At 38.1% G+C, this 24,030-nt stretch overlaps 1 protein-coding gene across 2 annotated transcripts in view; it reads left to right on the top strand.

Moving 5' to 3' along the window:
* NAA16 (N-alpha-acetyltransferase 16, NatA auxiliary subunit) overlaps positions 1–24,030 on the top strand; it is a 66,588-nt gene that overhangs the window by 23,340 nt on the left and 19,218 nt on the right. Inside the window, exons 6-10 of one of the 2 annotated variants that reach the window (XR_004417019.1) lie at positions 2,050–2,203; positions 3,711–3,830; positions 6,908–7,003; positions 9,956–10,062; positions 20,469–20,640. Coding sequence is in view for 1 of the 2 variants with exons in the window: in XM_033051626.1 (XP_032907517.1) it covers positions 2,050–2,203; positions 3,711–3,830; positions 6,908–7,003; positions 9,956–10,062 (477 nt within the window). In the remaining variant the exon portion in view is untranslated. The remainder of the gene's footprint in view (positions 1–2,049; positions 2,204–3,710; positions 3,831–6,907; positions 7,004–9,955; positions 10,063–20,468; positions 20,641–24,030) is intronic. The other variant, XM_033051626.1, reaches the window with a different exon arrangement.

Below are 24,030 nucleotides of genomic sequence, written 5' to 3'. Positions count from 1 at the left end.
ATTTTGGTTTGGTAGGGTTTTTTATGGGGGGGTTTTTTGTTTGTTTTTGGGTTTTGTCTGATTTTTTAATTTGTTTTGTTGGGGTTTTTTGTTGTTGTTTTCTTGGTGGTTTTTTTTTTTTGATTATCGTGCTGAACCAAACCAGCTATGAGGAGGTCAGTTGGTATCTCTGTGTGTATTGTGTATGTATTTTTAATGGGATTTTGAGTAATCTGTGTTTTGAAGGCCCAAAACCAATTATTGATGTGCCAAAAAGCTGTGCTACTTGTGGAATTTGGAATTTAGATATGTGCATTGTGTTGGAGGAGTGAATATTTTTAGGAGGAGGTGAAGGAGAATGAACTAAATTGGTGCTCTGCAGTTTTTTTCCATGGTATTGCAGTAAGGATAAACAGGAAGAAATGCTTAATGCTTAACCCTTGTTTCATGAGTCCATTCTGTGAAGACGTTAAAAATGCTTTCCTGGTAACAATGTTTTTGTTGGTGATTTCTAGTGGGTAATATAGACTAAAAATTGAGCAAAGGTGGAAATGGAAGTGAAGCTGTAGATAAGAGATTGAGAAGTGGGTAGAATTTCGAGCTACCTGCTGACTATTATGTGTAAGGTATAGTCTTGTTCCATTAGGGATCATTTGCTGTACTGTATTAGCTGCTAAAAAAGATACTTGAATGATATTATTTTCATAGTAATGTTCATTGTCAGATACTGCATCTTTATAGTATTTTATTTAGTTATACTATCTTTCAGGCCGCTTACATGTAAAAGCAAATCTTTCTAAAAATGCCCAGCAATACTGTAAAAGTTACCTCTCAAAATCTGAAGAGCATGTAATCAGAAAGGTTAAATCCTGTAAAATCAATTTCTACTTAGGGAAGGGCTGGAAGTAGTGGTTTAGGACAGTATTCTTGATAAGAATCTTCCTTTCAGCCAGTGTAATATTTTGGCTTTTTGTGTTGTTTTTGTTTATTAGCTTATTTGTCTCTTTTAAAGACCAAGGGAAAGCTTTTTTCAGGAACAGAAAATAATAGTAAACTGTTGAATGACCAATATGACTTTAAAGTGTTGGTTGCTCAGGAAGAAACAAAGTATGTAGTGTCACAGGAAAAAATATCATTAACATTTGTCAACCTCAACTGCTTCTCATCTTTAGTTATGTAAAAATAATGCTAGATTATAAGTCTCTCACAATTTGTTGGGACAGTACATTTCATATAGTTTTGTTGATCTGCTCAGCATTTTCTGGAGATTGCATTTGCTTGCTAATGTTGCAATTGGAGTGGTGTTTTGTGTATTAGTGAAAAGCATTTAGTATGAAAAGAATTACTCTAACTCTGGCAAGACTTTTCATTGCCTAAATCTGCTGCATGGAGTTATTGCTGAAAGGAATAATTTTCAATGTCACCCTGCTTCGTTGGCTGTTGTAGCACTGCGAGATGGATGACCCACTGGTTGTACTGTAGCCTCTTGAAAGTCCTAGGTATGCAACTGCAGGCAGACCTAAAAATTCTCTGTTGCTTGAAAAACTCTGTATGCTTGTACACTGTGTGTTTTCTGGGGGATTGAAGTTTAGTACAGAGAACACTTGGTTAGAGAGAAATAGTATAAGTTCTCTATCTGAAAAATTCCAGTTGTCAAGCTATGGATGGGTCATTCCTCTTAGAAATAGTTTGAACCAGAACTCTGGTATACTGGAAATGATACAGCTATCTGCTGTAGAACTAATGTCAAAGTTGTTGTGTAGTGCATAAATGCTTCAGAAAGAAAATATATGAAGATCTTTGCTTTCTTTCATATAATTCAGTTTTTAATTAGCTTGCCACAGTGATAGAAAAAGGAGAAATAAAGGACTTCTAATATGTTAACTATGAAGGTTATCCTTAAATGAATCTGATTTGATTGTGAGTAATGGGAGTTTGACATTTTGCATGTTTAGATGGTGTATATAAACAGACCCAATCATGTTCCGTAGCTTAAATTTGTATTCTGTAATACTGCATGTATTTGGGGTACGGGTAAATATTAACTATTATATTGTTTTCTCCCCCCAGGTTCCTCCTAATAAAATAGACTATGAATATAGTGAACTGATTTTATATCAAAATCAAGTGATGAGAGAGGCAGATCTTTTTCAGGAATCTTTAGAACATATAGAGACATATGAAAAGCAAATATGTGATAAATTAATAGTAGAAGAAATCAAAGGTAAGTCATTGTAATTCTTCCTGTAGCCAATTTTGTTAGAAATTTTTGCTAATGGCTTTCAGATATGATAAAGCAATAAAAGGGAAAAAAAACTCCAACATGTCAAGCCTTTTTAAATTATTTGTAACAATTATTATAGGAAAACTGGTACCAACAGACTTACAATTTTGTGCACAAGTAAATAACTTTTTCTACCAAATTGGGTGGTGGATGGAGGTAGTCTGTCTGGGTTGACGCAGGAATAGAGGAGATCTCATATTATATTGGTCCACTGGAGTAACTTACCATAAATCAGAACTATTATTACCCAGTTTCAATCTTATGAAATAAGAATTTAATAAAGAATACTGTTTGAAGTACAAGTGAAATTTTTTCCTTTTCTGACTGAAGTATCAAGTTCTTGTTTCCTTTTCAAGCTTCTTAATGCATTTACTCACTGAAGTGAATACTGAAGTTGACTTTTTCGGTTAAAAATAACTCACAGTTGTTTTGTGGATTTGAAGTGCTATTAGTGAATTCTGAATATGTGTGAGTAATGACATGTGTTATTCAGCTACTCCTGGCTTGCACAGTTGTGGTGGGCTGACCCAGACCAGTGGAGTAAACAGCACACAGCTGCCCACTCGCTTCACCCAGCCTCACTTGTCAAATCACGAGAGAGTAGGAAGAACAAAAGCAAGACAACTTGTGCATTGAGATGAAGATGGAGCAATGGAAAGAGGAAGGAAAATCAAACCTAGATCCCTTAACTGATGCAGTCACTGTACACTTCCCGCAGACTGATGCTCAGCTAGTCTCCAGGCAATGCCTACCTGCCCCAACACTCTCAATTTTTGTTGCTTAGTATGAAACTAAATAGCATAAAACATCCTTCACCAGTTTGGATCAGCTATCTGGGTTGTGTACGCTCCTGCCTTATTGTCCATCCTGGTCCACTTGCTGGGTAACAGAGTGGGGATAAAAAGACAAAACCTTGATGGTCTACAAGTACTGCTTAGCCATGGTGGGAATGTTGATGTATTTATCAACATTTAGTTACAAATCCCATAACACAGCCTAGCATGAGCTGCTGTGAAGAAAATTAATTCCCTGCAAGCTAGACCTGGTGGAATCATTTAATTAGTAGCAAACCAGTGCAGTTTAAAAACTGGTTGGTTGATGTGGAAAATGTGCTTAAGAAAACAGCTTGATAAAGACTGATGTGGTTGTGTGATTAAGTTCTGGAAGGAGGAGTTGCTTGTTTATTTGATATTCCCATGGTTACTTAAAATCCTCAGATACAGACATTCAGGTAGTCTTTGTTTTCACAGGTGATGAATGTTCTAAGCTCTATACGAGGTAACTTCAAGTAGCATTTGTAACACACAGCAAATGCCTTTAGGAAAAATAAGGCCTCTTTGTAAGGATCTGTGTATGCTTAAGAACAATTTTATATATCTAGTATTGTGAACTTTACTCACAAGTGTTTTCTGATGTAATTCATAGTTCTGTACTGTGTTATTTCTAGGAGAGATGTTACTGAAGTTAGGAAGACTGAAAGAAGCTGGTGAAGTATACAAAGAGTTAATTGAGCGTAATGCAGAAAACTGGTATTATTATGAAGGCTTGGAAAAGGCCCTGCAACCCAGTAAGTTAAGCTACATAGATACAGTGAAAATGTGGGTGATGTAGGATACACTAGAACTCCTGTTTGGTATGGTACTGCTTTAGATTAGAAAATTCTACTTGGCAGAAAATTATGTACCTTCTGATCCTGAATATTTTGTAGTATGTTCTTTAATTTTTAAAATGCTCATGGGAGAGCTTGTATGCATGAAAATACCAACAGCAAGTATCTTGGAATTAAGGGTAGCATTTTCTAAGATGCTTATGTGAAGAAAATTCCCTTACAACATATGAACTTGGAAACCAAATGGCAATTAATTCCTGTCTAGTAGTTGTCAGACTGATATCATATGCCGCAGTATAAAATTGTAATATTGGAACTTGTTTAGGTGGTACCTCTTTCTAGGGGCATGTAGGAAATAATCAAGTATCTATTTAGGATGGCCTTTTAACATAGACCATCTGAAAAATAAATACAGTAATTTCACGACCTTAAGGCGCACTGGACTATAAGGCGCATCCCCTGGGAACCGGCACGTTTCGCAACTTTGTAGATCAGATAAGGCGCACCGGACTATAAGACACACCTTTTTTTTTTTGCAGCGAGGCTCCGCCCCTGGCTCCCCCCATGTGCTTGCTGGCCAAGGCCCCGCCTCAACCTGGCAGCCATTGGCCCCTGGGCCCGCCTGTACCCGGCGGGGCCGGGTTATGCCCGCCACTGCTCCGTGCAGCGTCCCCGGGGCCGGGCTATGTCCGCCACCGCTCCGTGCAGCGTCCCTGGGGCCCTGCTGCTCTGGGAGTTCTCTGGCACTCCAGGTGTCACACGCCCCCCTGGCGCACCGGGAACCCCGCATGGCCGGTGCACTCTGGGAGTCCCCTGGCGCTCCGGGTGACCCGATGCCGTCAGACTCGCCCCATGCCGCCGCCGCCCCGATTCCGGTGGCTTTCCCCACTCCTGTGCGGCGACCGCCCCGATTCCGGCGGCTGTCCCCCTCCCCGCGCGGGGGCCGCCCCGATGCTGGCAGCTTTGCCCCCCCCCGCCCGGGCTGCGTCACCACTCTTTTGCACCCCTGCGCAACCACCGCCCTGATGCCAATGGGCCCGCCCTGCGCAGGGGCCACCCTGATGCCAGTGAACCCAACCTGCAGGGCCATCTCCCTGATGCTGGTGGCTTCGTCCCCCCGTCTGGGCTGCATCACCGCTCTTTCGCAGCCCCGCGCGGGGACCACCCTGATGCCGCCGGGCTCGCCCCGGCCTGACGCTGGCCCGATGCCGCCGCTGGGCGGGCTCTGCTCGGCCAGGGACTGTTGCGGGCTCGCACTTCCGGGGTGGCAAATGTCGCAACTTTGTACATCAGATAAGGCGCCCCGGACTATAAGGCTCTCTTCCGGTTTCGGGGGAAGATTTTAGTCAAAAGGGTGTGCCGTATAGTCGTGAAATTACTATACCTTTTTTCCCTTTTTTTTTAAGTTGGCACTTTAGAAGGAAAGGTGATAAATGTGTTAAAGCCTTTGTTACTCCAATGCCAGCTAACGTTTCTGCTATTGTGTTTTTCCAGAAAAAATAGCTGGAAAAACTCTTTGTATTCAAAACTACAATATTGCAACTATTTATGCTATATTGTTTTGCAGTGATAACTTTCCAGAGTGTTTACATTTATACAGGAGTGGTTTCTTTGTATTTAGTTTTTCACTAATTAGTGGAAATTTATTGGAGTTACTCTGATGACATCATAAATCATAAGCTCACAATTACATTGTTTGTAGATGTTATAGCTGCATTGCATTTCTCAACCAACTTTCTTCTAGAAGGTTTTACCATTAGGTCTCGTGAGGTCTGAGAACACAGCTAGTGATTGGGTAATGAAAATGATTTGTTTTGTATATTCAGAGTGTAGTGTTGCCCTTTGAATGGTTTTCCTGGTGTATCTGTAGAGTTGAATGACATGGTTATTGTCTCAGGAATTAAATTACCCAGGAACTGTTATTCTCTCTGATCCAACAAATATGTTGATGAAAGCATGTAGTTTTTAACAAAGAAGCAAGTCCAGCAGTTTTTGACATTAAAATCCTATATAGACTAAAACTGTACTAATTCTATAAAACTAATAATGCTACTTTATTTTTTAGGTGGTCTTAGGACTATTTCCTCCCCCATGGTAAGTTCTGGAGCTCCAACTTGTGACTTCAATTAGGGTTTTCATATGCTTTAGTTCCAATCCAAACAATATTTTGGTATTACTTTTTAAACTCTACATCTCTTGGAGACACTGGGTAATAGATTTCCCCCCCCTTCCCCAACATCTGAGCTCAGTGAGAAGATATATCTGTTTTTCTTATGAAAGAAAAACAGTTTATTTAATATATATGTATTGTAGCCTTGATCTGTATATTCAGTTTTAAATTGTTTGATGAATTTAATGTTGAAGCAAAATTTTATTTATATTAAAATGACATTTAAAACAAAATATTAGTGTTATTTAAGTTCTAACCACATTGGAGCTCCAAAGCATATTATGGGGGAAAGGGGAGGAGTGGGCAGAAAATCTTCAAGTAGCTTTATTTTTGTTAGATGTAAAGGTATAAAGAGGTCTAGTGCTCAGTACTTACACTGGCAGTATTGTACCCTGGTTCTGCAGTCACCAGAGGACCTGTAATACAGGCATGCTTGTGTAGTGTGCTATTTGTATACCTGTGGTTTAGAAATGCAACGTTTCTCTGAATGTTTTAAGTGTGTCTGAAATGGATGCATAGTGGAAAAAAAGGGTTAATTGAAACTATGACTGTAATACAATGTGTGAATGGGTCTGAACAACGTGAACTCCAACTCTGTGTGATTGAATGTGCAATGTAATGGTACTATTTACAATTTATTCTTAGAGTGATTACTACTGGCAGTTGTGTATTGTATGTACATTGTGTTCTCAGTACAGTTTTTGTTTATGAAAAAAATAACATGAAATGTTTAAATTGTTCGAAAACCACATAAAGAGTCTAGCTCAATTAATTTTCAACACTTAAATTCTCAACATTTTGAAGTATTATAAAAGAATAGGTTTTTATGTCTGTAACTTATATCTATTGTATTTGCTGACAATAGGCACTTTAGAAGAGAGGCTTCAGATTTATGAAGAAGTTAGTAAAAGACATCCCAGAGCAGTATCACCTAGAAGATTACCTTTAAACTTTGTTTCAGGTAACAAGTTGCATATCTGTTCTGTAATAGTTTTTTTTCCCTGTTTTTTCTGAAGTTTTCATCAGGCTTTGTAATGTATATTTAATACCTACTTGAACATGTAGACAAATCAAATATATGCATTTCTCTTGGATTAGACAAAATTCTTTTTTATTTTAGGAGTTGATAGAGAAACCTCATATTCTCTAATATGATATGAACTATGTAATATTTGTGTTGATAAAACTACAGTACAGAATATGTAGATTGTAGGAATTCCTGTACATTATTGTTCTGCTTTATGCAAGTTAAGAATCATGAGTTAAAATGTAGGGTGTAGTATGCTTTAATTCAAGGTGTGAGTACTTATGTATGCATACCCCCTCCTGTATCTTTAATATGCATATTTTACTGTGAAAATGTACACCTACTTTCTTGTGGAGCCATTAAAACTTAATTTGATAACAAAAACGACCTTTGTGCTGCTAATTTGATAAGAAAGGGAACAAAAATATCTGCAGTATTATGTAGCCCGAATTATTACATTTTGTAGCTAAGTTCTTTGACTTTGCCCTTTCAAAATTTGTTTTGAAATACAATGCACAAATGCCCTCAATTTTGGAAGGAAAATGTGCATATACTTCTTAAAGTTGTGCTCAAAATAGAAGGAAGGAGACTAAATGAAATGGTAAATGCCATAAAAATATATAATTAATATAATTAGTGTGTAGCTGTGTAGCTGCTGAAACTCCCGTGGAAGACTTTTGGAAAATACATAAGCTAGATATCAAGTGTCAAGGAGTTTGATATCAGCTGCAAATTCCCAACATATCTCTTCATACTTTTAAATTTATAAGGTTAGTTTTTAGTTTAGCTCATTTGCTGGACACCACATTTGTTGGTACCTTTAAATGTTTCAGAGCACACCTAGTCCATTCCCCTGTTGTTATGTGTGTAAGACTGTTTTTCATCCCATAGAGATTCATCTACTTACTAAATGATTTTCTGTGTTTCAAAGTACAAAGGAGACAAGAATTTCTTTTAGTTGAAATTTGATAGCAAGAACATGAAGGTGTAGAAAGGAACATCTTTGCAGAAAAATGTTGACAAGGTTCAAGAGGATAGAATTTCAGGTTAAATGCAGTTACTGTTCCAGTGTGGTCACTGACCAGTTACAGCTGTCACTGTTTGATTCAGAATTAAATTCATCATTAAAATTAAAATACTCTAAAATCCAGACTTATGTTAAAAGGACAGGTTCTTGTCCAGACCTTGCTGTGCATCGCTTTATAACCTTGTATTTGATACAAATCAGCTCCTTGATCGAGCTGAAAACCACCTTTATGGAGGAAGGCTGTTACCATCAAATTTACTGATCAAGTGTGTATGCATGCATTTCTAGATTTGTTTATGCTCTTGTGGTCAGTTGTATGCCTCAGAGACTAAATTGTAGCTTGGCTTCTTGTCATAGGTGGGTGCCCAGCTCTGTGCTTTCTATTTTTTTTAAGACTTTGTTTTAAAACTGTTTTGCTTTTTATAAGTAAATAGGTATTTAATGGAACCTTGAATCCTGCTTTCCTAAGTTCTAAATTGTGATTCTTCCAGCAAGATAATAAATTAGAAAAACTCAACAAGAGAAATGGAGATGGACTTTTTCTTTGTATTGGGGAGTTTCTGTAGTGTGATACAACACCTTTTAATTCATCCATCTGTAATAATGCATGTGCTTACAGTCCAGTTATTGATCCCCATCCACAGGTAGTAGGAGTTTCTATATACAGCAGTTGGGTTTAGTACAGCAAGGTGAGAACATGAATTACTTTCATTTATCTCTGTGGTTATTAGCAGCGCTGCTGATAACAGTGTAGGACAATTGATAAAGTAAATGAAAATACTGTATACAAAGCAGTAGTGTCTGCATTTTCTGAATATCTATAAACAATCTGGTAATCAAATTTTTAATGTGTTCTTATTGAAGTTGAGTTTATTTCAACAGTTCCGTCAGTTATATGGGTGAATCTTAGTATTACGTGAAGTGTGCTACTTCCTTGTTGAGAAAGTTAGTGAAGTCCACAACAGTGGTGGCACTGAAGTGTGGAAAAAGTTCATTCCTGTGCAAAGCAAACAAAGTCAATAAATATAAGAGAAAAAAACCCAACCAAACAACAACCCTCTCCAGCCTCCCCAGCTGAAAACTGTCACTTTCATCATAGGAAAAAAACATGAAAACCAGCTATTTTCCTGGCTGAATGTCTTCTCTTTGAAGTACTGCTTTTTCTTTTTTTTTTTAAGCAGCATTTCTCACACTTACTGCAAGTATTGTAATTTTTAACTGAAAATATAATTTGATCAGATTTTTAGCTTTCTGCAGTATATTTTGATACAGGCGATTCTGATATGGAGCTTATGTTTCTGAAACAATAAGTCTTATTTCTAATTCCAGAAACATTCATACCACAAGTCATGTCCTACTTATAAAATAAAAAAAAACTAGAAGAAAGGGTAAAGGATTAATTTCATCCCTCCTTTCTCAAATTAGAATACTTTATAGCTGTACTACACTTTAAACATGTTTGTGTAGCTTAATAATGAAAACCTCCAATAATGGAGATACTGCAAGATCTCCATTGTTGTTCTTAATATTACAGGGTATTTTCAGTGTTTATTTAAATGGCTTCTGCTATGTCTTCTGTAGTCAACACTTAATATTTTCTCCTTTTAATAGGCTGCAGGTTTGAGGTCTGTTACCATGTCTGCCAGCAGACACCTTAATACTAGTGACTTAAGCATTTTACTCTGATTTCTTTATTTTTCTTTTTAAATCTGGAGCATATTTGTCTTATTTAATAACAAGAAAGATTAAAACCCTTAATTGCAGTTTCTCTGTTATCCAGAGTTGCACAGCAGTTCATACATATATTTATATAACACTTGCAATCACTGACATATAACCAAACACACTTTTGTTCCTAGGTGAAAAATTTAGAGAACTAACGGATAAGTTCCTGAGGGTTAACTTCAGTAAAGGCTGCCCACCCTTGTTTACCACTTTGAAATCTTTATATTACAATCCAGAAAAGGTAAAATTTAGTATTTATTTGGTTTTAATGAAGTCTTCTGTATTGAATTGCTAATAGACTAAGTATTTTTGTAACTTTCCCTGTAACCTGCCAATTAGAGTTGTTGAAAATGTGCTGTTTTGTCATGTGAATGATCACTTGATGTCAAAATGCTTGAAGTCAGATTGGTGCAGAGTGCACTGAGGTTCTTGAAAAATCAAAGATAATAATTAATTTTGTGTGCTTTGAGTGCTAGTGTTATGGGATTCTTTCAACTTATGGTTTATGATGTCACCAGAAGTAATGCATTTAAAATAACAGGTGGCTGTTGTTCTATGTAATTTGATGTACATTAATACATTAGTATTTACCACAGAAGCTTATTTCCTGTTTCAGTCTTCAGCTGAAACTTTAGTATATAATTTTGAATTTCTAAATTCAGGTTTGGTGTAATTGTGTCACATAAGAACTAGTGTTTCAAATGTAATTCTTGCTTCCAAACTTGACAGTAAGGTATACCAAAAATAAATTCTTGAACTATAGCCTTTTACTAAAGTGTGTAGAAAACTGAGTACTATCAGTCTCTTCAGATCTTTGCTGCAAACACTATGGGTATTCTAATCCATTCATGGCTAGGTAAAAAGATAGGTTTGTGTCTGGAAAAATCCTAAGTACATCATGCAGTTTTTCAACCAGAAGCGAATACTCCTTTATGTGGACTAAACTTTTTCTTCTTTCAAAGAGTTTCTTTGCTAGTGTTCTAACATGAAATTTTCAGTACACTTCTGTAACTTCTACTTTTTCCATGGTTGACTTAATTTTAGTTAATTCTGGTATCGTATTGTTGTTTAACCTCATCTGGCAACTTAAGTACCATGCAGCTGCTTGCTCATTCCACCCCTGCCTGGTGGGGAGTAGAAACACATAAACCTTGTGGGTTGAGGTAAGGACACTTTAATGTTGAATCAAAATAAACTGTAATGATAATTATAATGAAAAGAAGAGAGGGAAGAATAAAATTCAAGAGAAACAAATGATGCACAGAACAATTGCTCTCCATTCACTGACCAGTGCCCTGCCCATCCTTGTTGGCATACTGGCCACGACACTGAATGATACGGAATATCCTTTTGGCTACTTCAGGTCATCTGTCCTAGGCATGCTCCTTCTTGGCTTTTTGTGCCCCTGCTGCCTCGCAGAGTATGGGAACCTGGACAATCCTCAGCTCAGTGTAAGCACGCCTTAGCCACACTTGAAACATCAGTGTGTAATCAGGATTACACTCATGCTAAGTTCCAAACACAGCACTGTACCGGCTACTAAGAAGCAAATTAGCACTATCCCAGCTGAGAAAGATGCTTGTATAGTGCAGGCTTTTCTACAGTCCCTATTACTAGTGCACACTTATCAATGTAAATGAAGTGGAATTGAAATTTCAAAATTGTGATACACTGGGTATCTAGATAGACCTACAGTTAATGTTAGGGAAGTTTTACCTCTGCTGTTTGAAGTGTAATGAATCTGGGTATTGAATGATAGGTATAAACTCACTTGGCATCTGAAAAGCTTTTTAGCACTTAATTTTTGACATGATGGGTAAAAAAGAGTGCTACCATGTTTTTGGACAGACTTACACAGGAAGGTACCTTTCTGGTAGTCATCTTCATTATATCAAATCAGCGCTGTGCAAAACTGCCAGTTGAATCCTAAAAAGTAATTAAAATCAAGAGTTTCACCTTTTTGTAACATGCTTGAGATTTGTTTGTGCCGCTAACTTCTGCAAAAGCACTTTTGTCATATTTCAAATAATTTCCAAGGCAGGCTGTCTTTTGCATTTCACTTCATTGGTTTTACCTATAGTTTTTATATGAATGTAAGAATCTTTGAAACTAAGAAACTTTAATTTTAGTCCCTGACAGTTAATTTTAGAATTACTACAGTTTAGAGGTTGAGGCAGAAAATTGTGACAAACTGTGTGCTGTATATTTCAGGAAAAATAATCTGTTTTGGTATCTGATCTGTCCAAGTTGGAGTTTAGTACTAGCTTCTCAATATAGTTGTATTGTTTTGTATAGTTGTGTAGTTTGCCTGAGAGAGGATTGTAGTCATTATTGTTACACCTTCTAGCAAAATTCAGATTTCTCTACCAGTTGGGAAGCAAGTTCCCACTGTGTTTCTTTGGAAACAAGTGCAGTTTGGTGTAGTCAATTGCAGTTGGATTTTGAAGTGGCATAGTAGATATGAAGACTTGATAAAAGAATTGGTATTTAAGTCTAGAAAATTCCCTCTTTCTAGAGCTCCAGGTGGGTCTGTGATCTTTTGTGAACAGCAAGGAGAAAAGGGTGGTTGTATGGAAGGCAAACATTTGTCAGATGTGTTCCAGAAACTGTCGTTCATGATCTAATTGCTATAAGTTGGTACTCAATCTTTTGGCTGTGCTAGGTAGGTTTCTTTCCAAATTATCTATTCCATGAACACTTACTATCTATGAAACTAACATTGAGGAAGCTTTTCTAGCTGCTTGTGGAAAGAATTAATGAATGCCCCACCAAAAATAAAACTGAAATCACTGCAGTGCTGATTGGGTGCATGGGATGTTTTCAGCTACTGAAATGGAATTTGTTTACATGTGCGAATATTGGTGTCATGAAGGGTGTGGGTTACAACTTGCTCTTCACCACTTCATAAAAGAAAAAACCTTACTTTGGCTAAGTAGGAAAGATGGTTTTAGTCTTCCTTCATAGTGGTGTGAGTAGAACTGTTCAAGATCCTTTGCGTGAAGTCTCACCAGGGTGCCATAAGTGGGAAAAGTAAAACTGTTTCATTATAAAGTAATCTTAAGGTTATTGCTGGAAGAAATTTTCTTTTGGCAACAAAAGACTTGAGAATCTGAAATACACTCAATAAAGACTGCCAAAAAGCAACAAAGCTCTGTGTATACTCAAAGAATTGTTTTCAGGTAAATCATTGCTTAATAAATGAGTTAAAATATGCTTCATATTGCATTATGCAGTCAGTGTCATCCCTGTAATTCTGGAGCAGAAAAAATTGTGTGTGTTGACCTTGTGTTCAGTTTATGATGTATGGAGGTTTATATTTGACTGCACGCTTAGGTTGAAAAGGAAACTGTTCAAGATTTGGTAACAAACTTGGATGCTTGAGAAGGTAACAGAGATGGTGTGGTGAAACCTGGGACAAGCAGTACTGGATTTCTTTGCGCTCAGAAATACTGTTGCCTCTTAGGAGGAAATTGCTAACCCACTGATGATTATGATAAAGCAGACTTTAAAAGAACTACAGAACCTGATGGGTAGAAAGTGTTAAGCTGGCTTTGCTGTAAATTACTGTGCATGCATTTGCAGCAAGACCCAGTTTCAGACTTTGTGATCTATCACTGCTTGCAAGTCAATGAGCTTACTTGTGTTTTTCTCCATAGTTTTAGAAGGGAGTTATGAAAGTCATGGTTTAGTCCTTCAAAGCTCTTCAAATGAGGTTATAATTTCTTCAGGTTTTGTGCTGTTATGCTATTGCAATAAAGTAGCATATGAACTGGTTTGCTTTCTTACTGTTTCTTCTTTGTCAAGCCACCTAGACTGGAGGAGACATAAGTAGTTCAGGCTGAAGGGTGAGAAACCATAAAAAAGCTAACAATTGTCTTTTGCCTAGAAACTATACCATCATTTTAACTTGATCAGTGTATTGTGCTGTGGATAGAACTTTTGATTATAAAAACACTGCATACTTAAAAAAAATCATGCTGGCTATTCAGTATCCTGGGATCAGTTCAATATCATGCTGTAGTATATAATTGCTCTAATGTTGGAATAAGGAAAGAAGCATGGAATTGCAGGATGAACAGTTGGACGAAGAGTCCATTTGAAGAGTCACTGTCTGCTTACTTTTTTATAATATTGGCAATTGATTTTGTACAGGTTATGTGCATGAATGAGGAGTGAAAGGAGTTAGGATGTAAAGAGTTCAAGTTATTTCTCAAGTGATAATTGTTACAGTGTTCCCTGTTTGCAGATACCAAAGGCATGCACTAATCACTTCCTAACTTGCTAATCTGGTACACAGCCAGATTCTGTGTCTTTCCAACTGAAGACAAGGTCATTTGGAGGGTGCTAGAGACTGCTGAACTCAGTCTTACTATTTTTCAGTGTCTCATTCAAAGGAAGTTTATAATACAATATAAACTGTGCCCAGTGGTACATCATTGCTAATACTGTCATACATCACTTTTTATATTGCAGGAGTCATTTGATGGAACACTGTCTTGATGGCTTTGTATTTAAAAAAATACTTGAAATATAGTGTTCATCACTGCCAGTTGTTTCAGATTATTCTTGAAGTAACCACTGTATGTGGTGAAGAAATTAGCTATGCTTTCCTTCTATTCATTATATGGCAGCCTGAGGCTTTTAAATGTGCAAACCCATGGTCATAATGAAGTAGTGTGAATGAGTGTGGTTACCTAAAGGCAAAGTTCAGAAATGTAAAAAGCATTGCACCAAATTCTACTCACCCATGATGTATGGAGAAAAAGGAAATGACTGAGTTCATAATCTTGTGTTCAGTCACCTTCTCAAGTAACAGCCTTTGCCTGTTTGTACAATTCCCCTTGAAACATTCTTGGTTCTGGCTATTGTTTGAGACATCCTGAGGGAACACTGTGAATGTCTTACTGCTCTACAAAACTAAGTTCCTTCCATGTTTGTTTGTTTCTCAGTTTTTACCTGCATATTAATTTTATTGATACAATTTCTATCATAAAATGGAAGAATTCTGGGGTAAGAGTTACCTGTAAAAGCAAAGCACTCTATGATAAACAAGGTCATGGTGGTGTTGACACTAAATCTGCAATTTAAACTTTACTCTTCATGTACTGCATCTATGGCTTTAATTGGTAGAATGTAGCACATGCTTTATCTTCCTGGGAGGAAGACCTGTCCCAAGCTGGTACTTAAGTTTCTTTTACCTTCTCAACCTGCATCTTCATCTCTGCTAGAACCAAGGCAAACATTGGATATGGTGATATTTATCTTTTCATCTTCTAGGACTCTTTTGCTGCTCTGATAGGATATTTCTTAAATCAAGGGACTCAAGGCACCTGCATACATTCTGTAATTGACATTTAACATGCAACACAACAGCAATGCATTTCTCAGCTGATGCCTAGTTGGTGCACTTAGTGCTGTGTTGATACATGTGTTTATTCTTTCACGTGTCCAAGAGCAGATTGCTGTTACATATAAAGAAAAAGCAGAAGATGCCAATTGTTAGTGACTTCATTGACAACTTTGCTGTTAAGCTAAAAAAAGGCAAACAAATGAAAATACAGCTCCACACTTCTTCATGAGACAGAACCCAGTAAAATTCAAATCACCTTCCACAATACTGTTTTATCATCTTTTTCTAACAAGATGCTCATTTAAAGCTCAACACTTCTGGTAAATCTTCTAGTAGTCTTCTGAGAGTTGCTGATGAAATATCAAGTTTAGTATATCAAGCTAGCAGAGAGTGTACACCACTTTTGTGGTTTTTGAGAATATATGGGTGTCACTTTAATTGCTTTCTTAAATGCATGCATCTTGGTACTGGAGGATAGAATATCTCAATCTACTGGATGTGCATATTGAACTTGATTGGGATGCATCTAACTCTTAGCAGAGCTAAACAATGTAGTTGCACTTCTCAGTCTTTGAGAGATCATCAGGATGGATGGAGCTTTTTAGGTATGAAAAGGAAGATCTGAGGTGCTATGAGCCAGTCAGGTTGATATCAGTCTTTGTGAAGCTGATAAGGTAAATAATCCTGGAAACCTTTACCAAACACACAAAGGACAGTAGGTAGGATGGATTTATGAAGGGGAATCCATGCCTGATTAACTTAATAACCTTCTGTAACAAAATTACTATCTCAGCATGCAAGCAGGCAGCAGTTGATCCTGTGTATTAGCAAGGCTTTTGAGACCATCTGTGATAACACAGATATGTTGAAGTACACCCTAGTAGACAGTAATTTGTACTGAAAACTGACTGAACTGCCAGGCTCAGTGTTTTCTGCTGCATGAGCTCCAGCTGGTGTCCCCAAGTAGATAACACTGGGGCCAGTACTGGGGGAGCATCCTTGTTAGTGACTTAGTTCAGCCTGGAGAAGAGAAGGCTCAGATGGGTTCTTCTGTATGTATCTAACTGAAGGCAAGAATGAAAAAAGGCAGATGCTTCTCATTGGTGCCCGGAGGCAGTGTATGATACTGGAGAATAATTGAGCAAAAGAAAAGACACTTTTGTCACAGAGGTTGTCAAACATGAGAACAGATTATTGAGCGTTAGTGAAGTTGCCTTCTTGGCGGTGGTTAAAACATGATTAGACATGGCCAGGAGTAGTCTGCTTCAGCTGTCCCTGTTCTGTAGCAAAGGGTTGGACTAGGCAGTCTGTAGAGGTGTCTTCATGCTTTCATGATTCTTAATCTGCTTACTGTGTTTCACCTTCAAGTCCAGGAGCAATTTGTAGCCATTTACTTGCCAGCAGGCAAGCTCGTCTGAACTGCTACTGCAGTGCCAGGACCACAAGCAACAGTCTGGCAGCACTGAGACACATAGCAAACAGTGCAGAAAAGCGCAGTAAAGATTTTCATGCTGATACACATGAATGCCTGTATACAGAAGCACTGAGATCCCTGATCCACATACTGTAGTTTGGACTGTCCAGTTGTGATTTTTATATCCCTTTGCCAAAAGAGCCCTAATCACTTCCTAGAATTTCTTGCTAAAGGCTATTTGCAAAGAGAAAAACTTGTCACAGAATCTGCCTTTTAGAAATGAATTAACTTCAAAACACAGCTGAGTAACTGCAGACCCACATTAGGTTTATGTTAAGCGTGAGTAAATGCATGGTTTACCACAGATCACATGAGGTATGTGAAACTGATGCTTCAATATAGGCATTTGCCAAAGTGCCTTATTAAAGAGTGCAGTGAGTTTAGGCCGAGGATGTCATCTGCAGATCACATATGATTGTTTCTGTACAGTTCTTCATCAGTCTTGATTTTGGAACCCTCAAAGTGGTGCATATGGCATCTGTCCTTATTTCTGCAAAATTTCACAGTGCAGTTTCTAAAAGAAAGTGTTGTGCATTTGATATTTTGACAGTGATCATCTGCTTGTAGTCTCAATTTAAAAAATGAGCTGTGTAAAGAATACTTTCAGCTTAGAAGTTAGCAATCATTTGACCAGGCTGTTGATGTAGCTACGCACTGAAGATGAGTTTGCCCCATCTAGATGGTGAAAGAAAAATGGAGGACAAAATACTTCCAGAAGTCTAGTCATAATTGCATCCACATTAATTTCTCAGGTCAGATAGCTCATGTTCACTTTGAGTAGCTTTCTGCTGATGGAGTCAGTTTGTTCTAGCAAACGTGTTGGTAACATTATGCAGCAGGGCCTATTGGTGTGACACTGTGTGCTGTTGTCCTTATCCTTGATGTGCTGTGTAAGTGCACAGCTGCTGGGAGGTGCTCAGAGGCATGGTTGTCTAAGGCTTGACAGATGTTGTATGCGAGGTTATAAATGAAGTGCTGTGCTTTGACAATCAGGACTTCAATTTTTAACAACTCTTAGCTTATATATGCTATTCCCAGTACCTGGTGCCTTACTGTGATCTCCAGTGACAACTACAATGTTATATGTTTAAAGAAAAGCTGGCCTTTAGCCCAAAAATACCTTGCTTTATGGGAGGTGATCACACAAGTCCTTTGAGCTGTCGTCCTCATCTTGAAGTTCTAATATATATCAATTTAGCACCAGAGAAGTTCTTGCTCTTTTTAGACTGGATATTTTGAATAGGAGAATAAAAGACACAGAATTTATAGGACTCCAGCAGATTATGTTCTTAGGGAACTGATTTATGAGACTCTCATGCAATTCAGAATGGATTATCTAGGAACCCTGACTTGTGGACAGAGTAGTTCATGTTCCCAGCCGTCCATTCCGCCCTGCCATTTTTGCTGAAAGAAGAGTCCAGTTGTTTGAGTACCAGTGTCTGAGTTTGCACAGCTTTAAATTTGTATTCAGATTTTTTTCTTTGTGTGTTGTGCTATTAAACTAAAAGTGGAGCTGCTCAATAAAGTATTTCTGCAATGCTGGACTTGAAAAGATGGATAGATTAAACATGGGGGAAAAAATACTGGCTGTCCTAATTTGGGAAGTCCACAGACATGATTTAAAAAAAAAAAGACATGCTATGTGAGGTGCTTGTGTGTAGTGGGGCCAATTAGGATGATGTGTTTTGAAAATTTTTAGTTATTTCTGAAAAAAAGGTAGTTTCTTAAGAACATTTAAGAAATGTAGTTCTCATGTTGCCATTGGAGATTTATTCATTTGGTTCTTGATCTTGCCATAAAATACTAAGGCTTTTGCATCCTCAATTCATAAACATACTTGGAGGTAACATGTATTTTAAAGTGAATTTCTGGTCTTTGGTCTTTCAACCAAAGACTAAGTAGTAAGAATTTAACCTCACAGTAGATGGTAATTGCAGTGAACTAATTCTAAGCAGCAGAAGTACATGAGAGGCTATAATAGAAAGACTTCATCCAACATAAAGAAACTTACGTGGTTGTGTTTTGGGATTTTATCAACAAGATAACCTCCTTTCCTCTACAACTTGGAAATGTTATTTAAAACACAGCTTTTAAAAATATAAACATAGTAGGGTTTTTTTTAACTTACGCTTGATATTTCTGTAATGGTATGAACAGTTCAGTTTGATTTTCATCATTTGTGGAGACTTTGGAATAATGACTTAAACTACTACTGTGTCAATGAAAGGTTTTGAAATGTGTCTGTATGTATGAGTTTGTTGGTGTGCTGAGAAACATGGAGCATTTACAAGGGAAATGTCTCAAGATATACAGTAATTTCACGAATACAAGCCCCACCAATTTGACTAAGATTTTGCTCCTAAACCGGAAATGCGGCCAATACTCAGGAGCGGCTAATATGTGAATAATTTTCTGACATTTACAACCTCAGAAGTGCCAGCCAGAGTGCCGAGCCGAGCAGCTGCAAAGTCGGCATTTTGCGATTATTACAAATTGCTACTCTGTTGCACCGCAGGTGGAGCCTGGCTGCCTGCAGGCAGCACGGGGGGCGGGGAGAGAGGCGGGAGAGCTCCCTCTTTCCCTCTTCTACCACAGCCCGGGGGAGAGACGGGGGGGCCCTGCGCCGCCATTGCCGCGGCTCAGGGAGGAGAGGAGGGACCCAGGCCGCCACTGCCGTGGCTCTGGGAGGTGGCGGGGGGCTCTGTTCCTGCCTGCCACCACAGGGCAGCGCCGGGCCGTGGTGACCGAGCCCAGTGGCAGCGGCGGCTGGCCCCCAGTGGCCCGAGCCTGCACAGCCTTAGCTGAGCCAGTAAACCCCGCCCTGCTGCCGTTCTGTTACTATTTGGCAACTTTGTTGCATGCGGGTCCTCGCTGCGAACGACAGAGCGGCTTATATTCAGGTGTGGCTTATTTATGGACAAAAACCGAAATATTTGCCAACACCCAGAGATGCGGCTTATACTCAGTGCGGCTTGTATTCGTGAATTTACTGTAGTCTGTGTGTAAATTTAAGTGCTGTGATATGGGTGTCTTAGTCTCCTGTGCAGGCAAAGAGATTTACTATCTAGCTGCTGGATTTTTATGCTACAAGTGGTTTCATAGCTTTTATATTTTGCTTAGTGCTTTACTATGTGGAGTTTGTTATTATTAAAATATTGATATCAGCAAAGTATAGCCAGTTTCCTTGAGTTTCCTTGAGGTATGTGAAACTTTTCATTTAAAAAGCCTACTGTATAACTTGGAGGATTATCAAATCTTTTTATCAGTCTTTTTTTAGCTTCTGATTAGCAAGAGTACTTGACTATTTAAATGACATCCTACTGCTGTCTTTCTGCTTGAATAAAATTTGCACAGTTGGTATAATTCTCATCTCAAGAATAAGCTAAAGGCTTTGTGTGTTTGGGAAGCAAAAACTAGCGTTTCGGAGTGCCACTTTATTATTATGAGTTTTGTAGTTTATGCAAAGTTACTGCCCAGAGTGAATGTAACTGTGGCTCTTAGCAGAATGTTTCTGCTGGAAGCTAATAACCTGAAGTATAAGCAGTTACGTGAGATAAAGTAATTTTCACATTCTATAAGCTACAGTCCAGATGTATTAAAAATATCTGTGAACAGCCTCATGTGTTACTCTTCCTCACAAGAAATGGATCTTGGAGTGCTGCCCTTACCTCCTTTCCAGAAAATTCTCTTTGTACTTGATCAATGCTCAGCAATCCTCTTTGGTTCCCCATACATTCTGGTCTCTGTATCCATGAGATAAAAAATCCAAAGAGTGAAGATCTTCAATTAGTCAACATCAAGGTTTACGTCGATTGTGTTGCAGGTGCATTGGTTGATTCCATTGAAGCTCGACATTAGTGCACATGTGCCCTTTTTCTGAGTATCTAAAATCATGGAGACTGTGAGGAAATACTGGATGAGAGAAAATGTCTGGCTGGAAGAAACATCAGAAACAACAGTCTCAAAAAAAGGTGTAAGACTGTCTACACAGGAAGGTAGGCTGTCTTCAGTGAAGATCTTTCTTTAACCTTTCTGGAAAGAAGGCATATTTCTTCCTTAATGTGGAAAGCTAAAGCAATATAAAGCAAGTTACCACTGTTGGTTGATATTTTTTTTTAGGTTTTTTTTTTTTTCAGTTAGATGTTCTCTGCAGATTATTGGTGGATTCCATAAGAAAGTAAAAAACTATAGTTCTGTTAGGAAACTCTGTATTTTAAGAAGAAATACTTCTTAATCAAGGACAGCCCTTTGTTAATACTGGCTCCATCATTTCAAGTGTTAGGAAGTAGTGTCTTTGAGTTAAAATTCCAGAATGGGTGATCTGGTAAGTCAACTTACCCAGGATCTGACTGACAACTGGTACATTCATAGTAAAAGATAGCATTTGTATTGTATTGGATCATAGCGAGGAGTAAGGACATAGTTAAAAATAAGTAGAGGAAGCAGATTTGGAAATGTCATTGTAGGTACAGCAAGGATATGATGCTTCTACTCTGCAGTGAGAATGGGGAGTGTAAAACATGCTGATGGCTGATACTTTAGGTCTGTGAGGTAATATGCAACCCAGGAGCTGACAGGTGCAGCAGCTGTTATATGAACTACTTTATCAAGAAAGCTTTTTTAGTTTGAGTCATCTGTATTGGGATTATCTGCTCCAAATAACACATTTGGAGACCTGTAAGAAATGCTCTAGATATCTCTGCTTATAGTTACTCCTGCTGATGTTTTGCTCATGTGAAATGATTTGTTTTTTTAGTACAGTCCCCAGACTTGTCCAAAAGCTTTTAGAAAACCAGTTTTTCATTTGATTAGTTGTGTGATGGCCACAGTGTCATCTTAGAGTATTTGTTTGCTCTGAATTTGTATTTGTATTGTACTACAGCTGCTATAAACTTCACAATTGATTATGCTTGTACCTAGCATTATTTTTAAGGGCACATTGTTTCAGCGGAGCAAGCATACAGAATAGTTACAAGCTAGTTTTTTGAATGACAAATGCAAACTAGACTTACAGTAATTTCATGATTACAAGCTGCACTGACTTTAAGCCGTATCTCCAGCTGTCGGTAACATTTCGTTCTTTGTCCATACACAAGCCACACCTGATTATAAGCCCGCCTCCACCCGCTGCACAACAGAGTAGCCAATTTGTAACAATCGTGCGGTCCCGGGTTTTACTGGCAGGTGCTCAGCTCGGCACCTCGGCTACACTTCCGGGGTTGGAAATTTCGGAAAATTTTTCACATATTAGCTTCTCCTGAGTGTAAGCCACATTTCCGGGGTGGGAGCAAGATTTTAGTCAAAATGGTGCGGCTTATAATCGTGAAATTACTTAGATAAATGGAGAATTTTTTTTTTCTTCTGGCGTTTAGTGTTTGAGATAATCTGTGTCTTCATTTGTTGTATTGACATGAGCAAATGTGTCACTTGTTTTATTTCAAGATTAGCTGTTAGCAGTACTAGCAGCAACGGACACCAGTGGTTTTAAATATGGTAGTGCAAAATTACTGCTTTGTGGTTAGCTAGTCCTTGCAAGCTGCTAGCTCTGTGGCAGAATTCCTGAGAGTACAGTAATTTCACGATTATAAGCCACACCATTTTGACTAAAATTTTGGTCCAAACCCGAAGTGTGGCTTGTGATCAGGTGCGGCTTATATACGGACAAGGAACGAAAAGTTGCTGGTTTAGTTTGGAGGACAGGTGTCTGCTGAGAAAGGCAGGACCTTCTCTTTGAAATGGAGAATGTAAACCCCCTCCCTCCAAATTATTGTAATTTTGAAATCAAGGGGCTTTCAGGCAAAGATATGGGAATTAGGAATAACAGTTCTTTTCTAGGGAAATTAAAATAGAAATACAGTACTACAAAGAAAGAAACCCCAAACCCTGACAAAGTCAGAGTACAACCTGACAGGGAGCCCGGCTCCACCTGCCGCGCAACACAGTAACCAATTTGTAACAATCGTGTAAATGCCACGTTTTACTGGCAGGTGCTCGACTTGGCAGTTTGCACTGACTCGGTTTGCACTTCCGTGGTTAGAAATGTCAGAAAATTATTCACGTATGAGCCGCTCCTGAGTGTAAGCCACATTTCTGGTGTGGGAGCAAAATTTTGGTCAAAACGGCGTGGCTTGTAATCGTGAAATTACTGTATATGTCAAAGATAAGATATTTAAGGTGACTTGTATTAAGTAAAAGGCTACTTGTCCTGTTTTCCTGGTTTTATTTTCATGGTGTGAAGGTTGTAGAATATTTTTTGGTAATGAATTTTTTTATTACATTCAGATGTTAGCCTAACATGTAAGCAATGGAAGTTGTCTGTATGAGGCTGACTAGACTTTCACAATTGTAGTAATTTATTTGAATATTTTCTGTGGGCTTGTTCATACCACATTGGGTGAGGAAATCTGCATCTACTATATAAAAAGTTGTGGAGCAGAAACTTTTCAAGTGAGACAAAGGAAGCAGTTGCAAGTAATTAAGTGGATAACTGCCATGACTAAAAATGAAAATATTCAGTCATTTGCATACCCTACACCTTTTAATTTTTTACACTGATAAATCTAAATGTTGATCTCTTATGTTTGAAAGCATGTAGATGGGATATTTTTTAAATAATGGAGAAATGTTGCTTTAAAAAAAAAAAAATCAAAACCAACCGGTCTGAGCCGTGCTGCAGAGTTTTTTTGGTTCTTCTCTTAACTCTCTCAGCTTATCAATGCTGTGATTTAAATATTAATTTACATACAATTATAATAAGTCATAGGAAATGCAGCTTTTTTAGGTGGCTGCCCATAAACATCTTCCTGTGTGGATTACCTTGGGAGAGTGTGAACTCAAACCTTTTGTGCAGTACAAGTGTGCTAGCTGGCTCATGTGTTTGGTGTGTTTTGTTCTTTGTCTGGATAAAAAGTAGATCTCAATTCATGCCAACCATCTCTTGGCTACAGATTAAGATGCTTCTTGTCTTCATTAGGCTGTATTAAAACACTTTAGAAAAAGTGTAACTGCCCTTTCCTTCCCATGTAGTTAATTGAATTTATGAGCTTTTTTCTTTTTGAGTCTATTGGCAGATTCTTTATTTGAAACTTCCCTTGTCCATCCAGAAAGATATGGTAAAAATGCAGTGCACTGAAATACCATTTATCATGTGATGGGGCCATGCTAGATAGAGATTATCAGAAGTGTGCTTCTGCTTCTATTCTAAAGTATTTCTGCAGGCATTAAAATTCACGTCTAAGCATCAGCATTTGTAGGGATGGGAACTTCAGGTTGCAGATTTGCCATATGGACAGAGCTTAACTTGGTCTGAACCCAGAGTCCTCTATCACAGTGTATCTAGAGACCATTCTTGAGAAGTTCCTTGCCAGGCAGTATGTGTGGTTCAT

The sequence above is a fragment of the Catharus ustulatus genome, chromosome 2, assembly GCF_009819885.2.
Source record: "Catharus ustulatus isolate bCatUst1 chromosome 2, bCatUst1.pri.v2, whole genome shotgun sequence".
Classification (NCBI taxonomy): Eukaryota; Metazoa; Chordata; class Aves; order Passeriformes; family Turdidae; genus Catharus; species Catharus ustulatus.
Note: the sequence above shows the minus strand (reverse complement) of the source record. Positions and strands in the feature narration are given on the sequence as shown.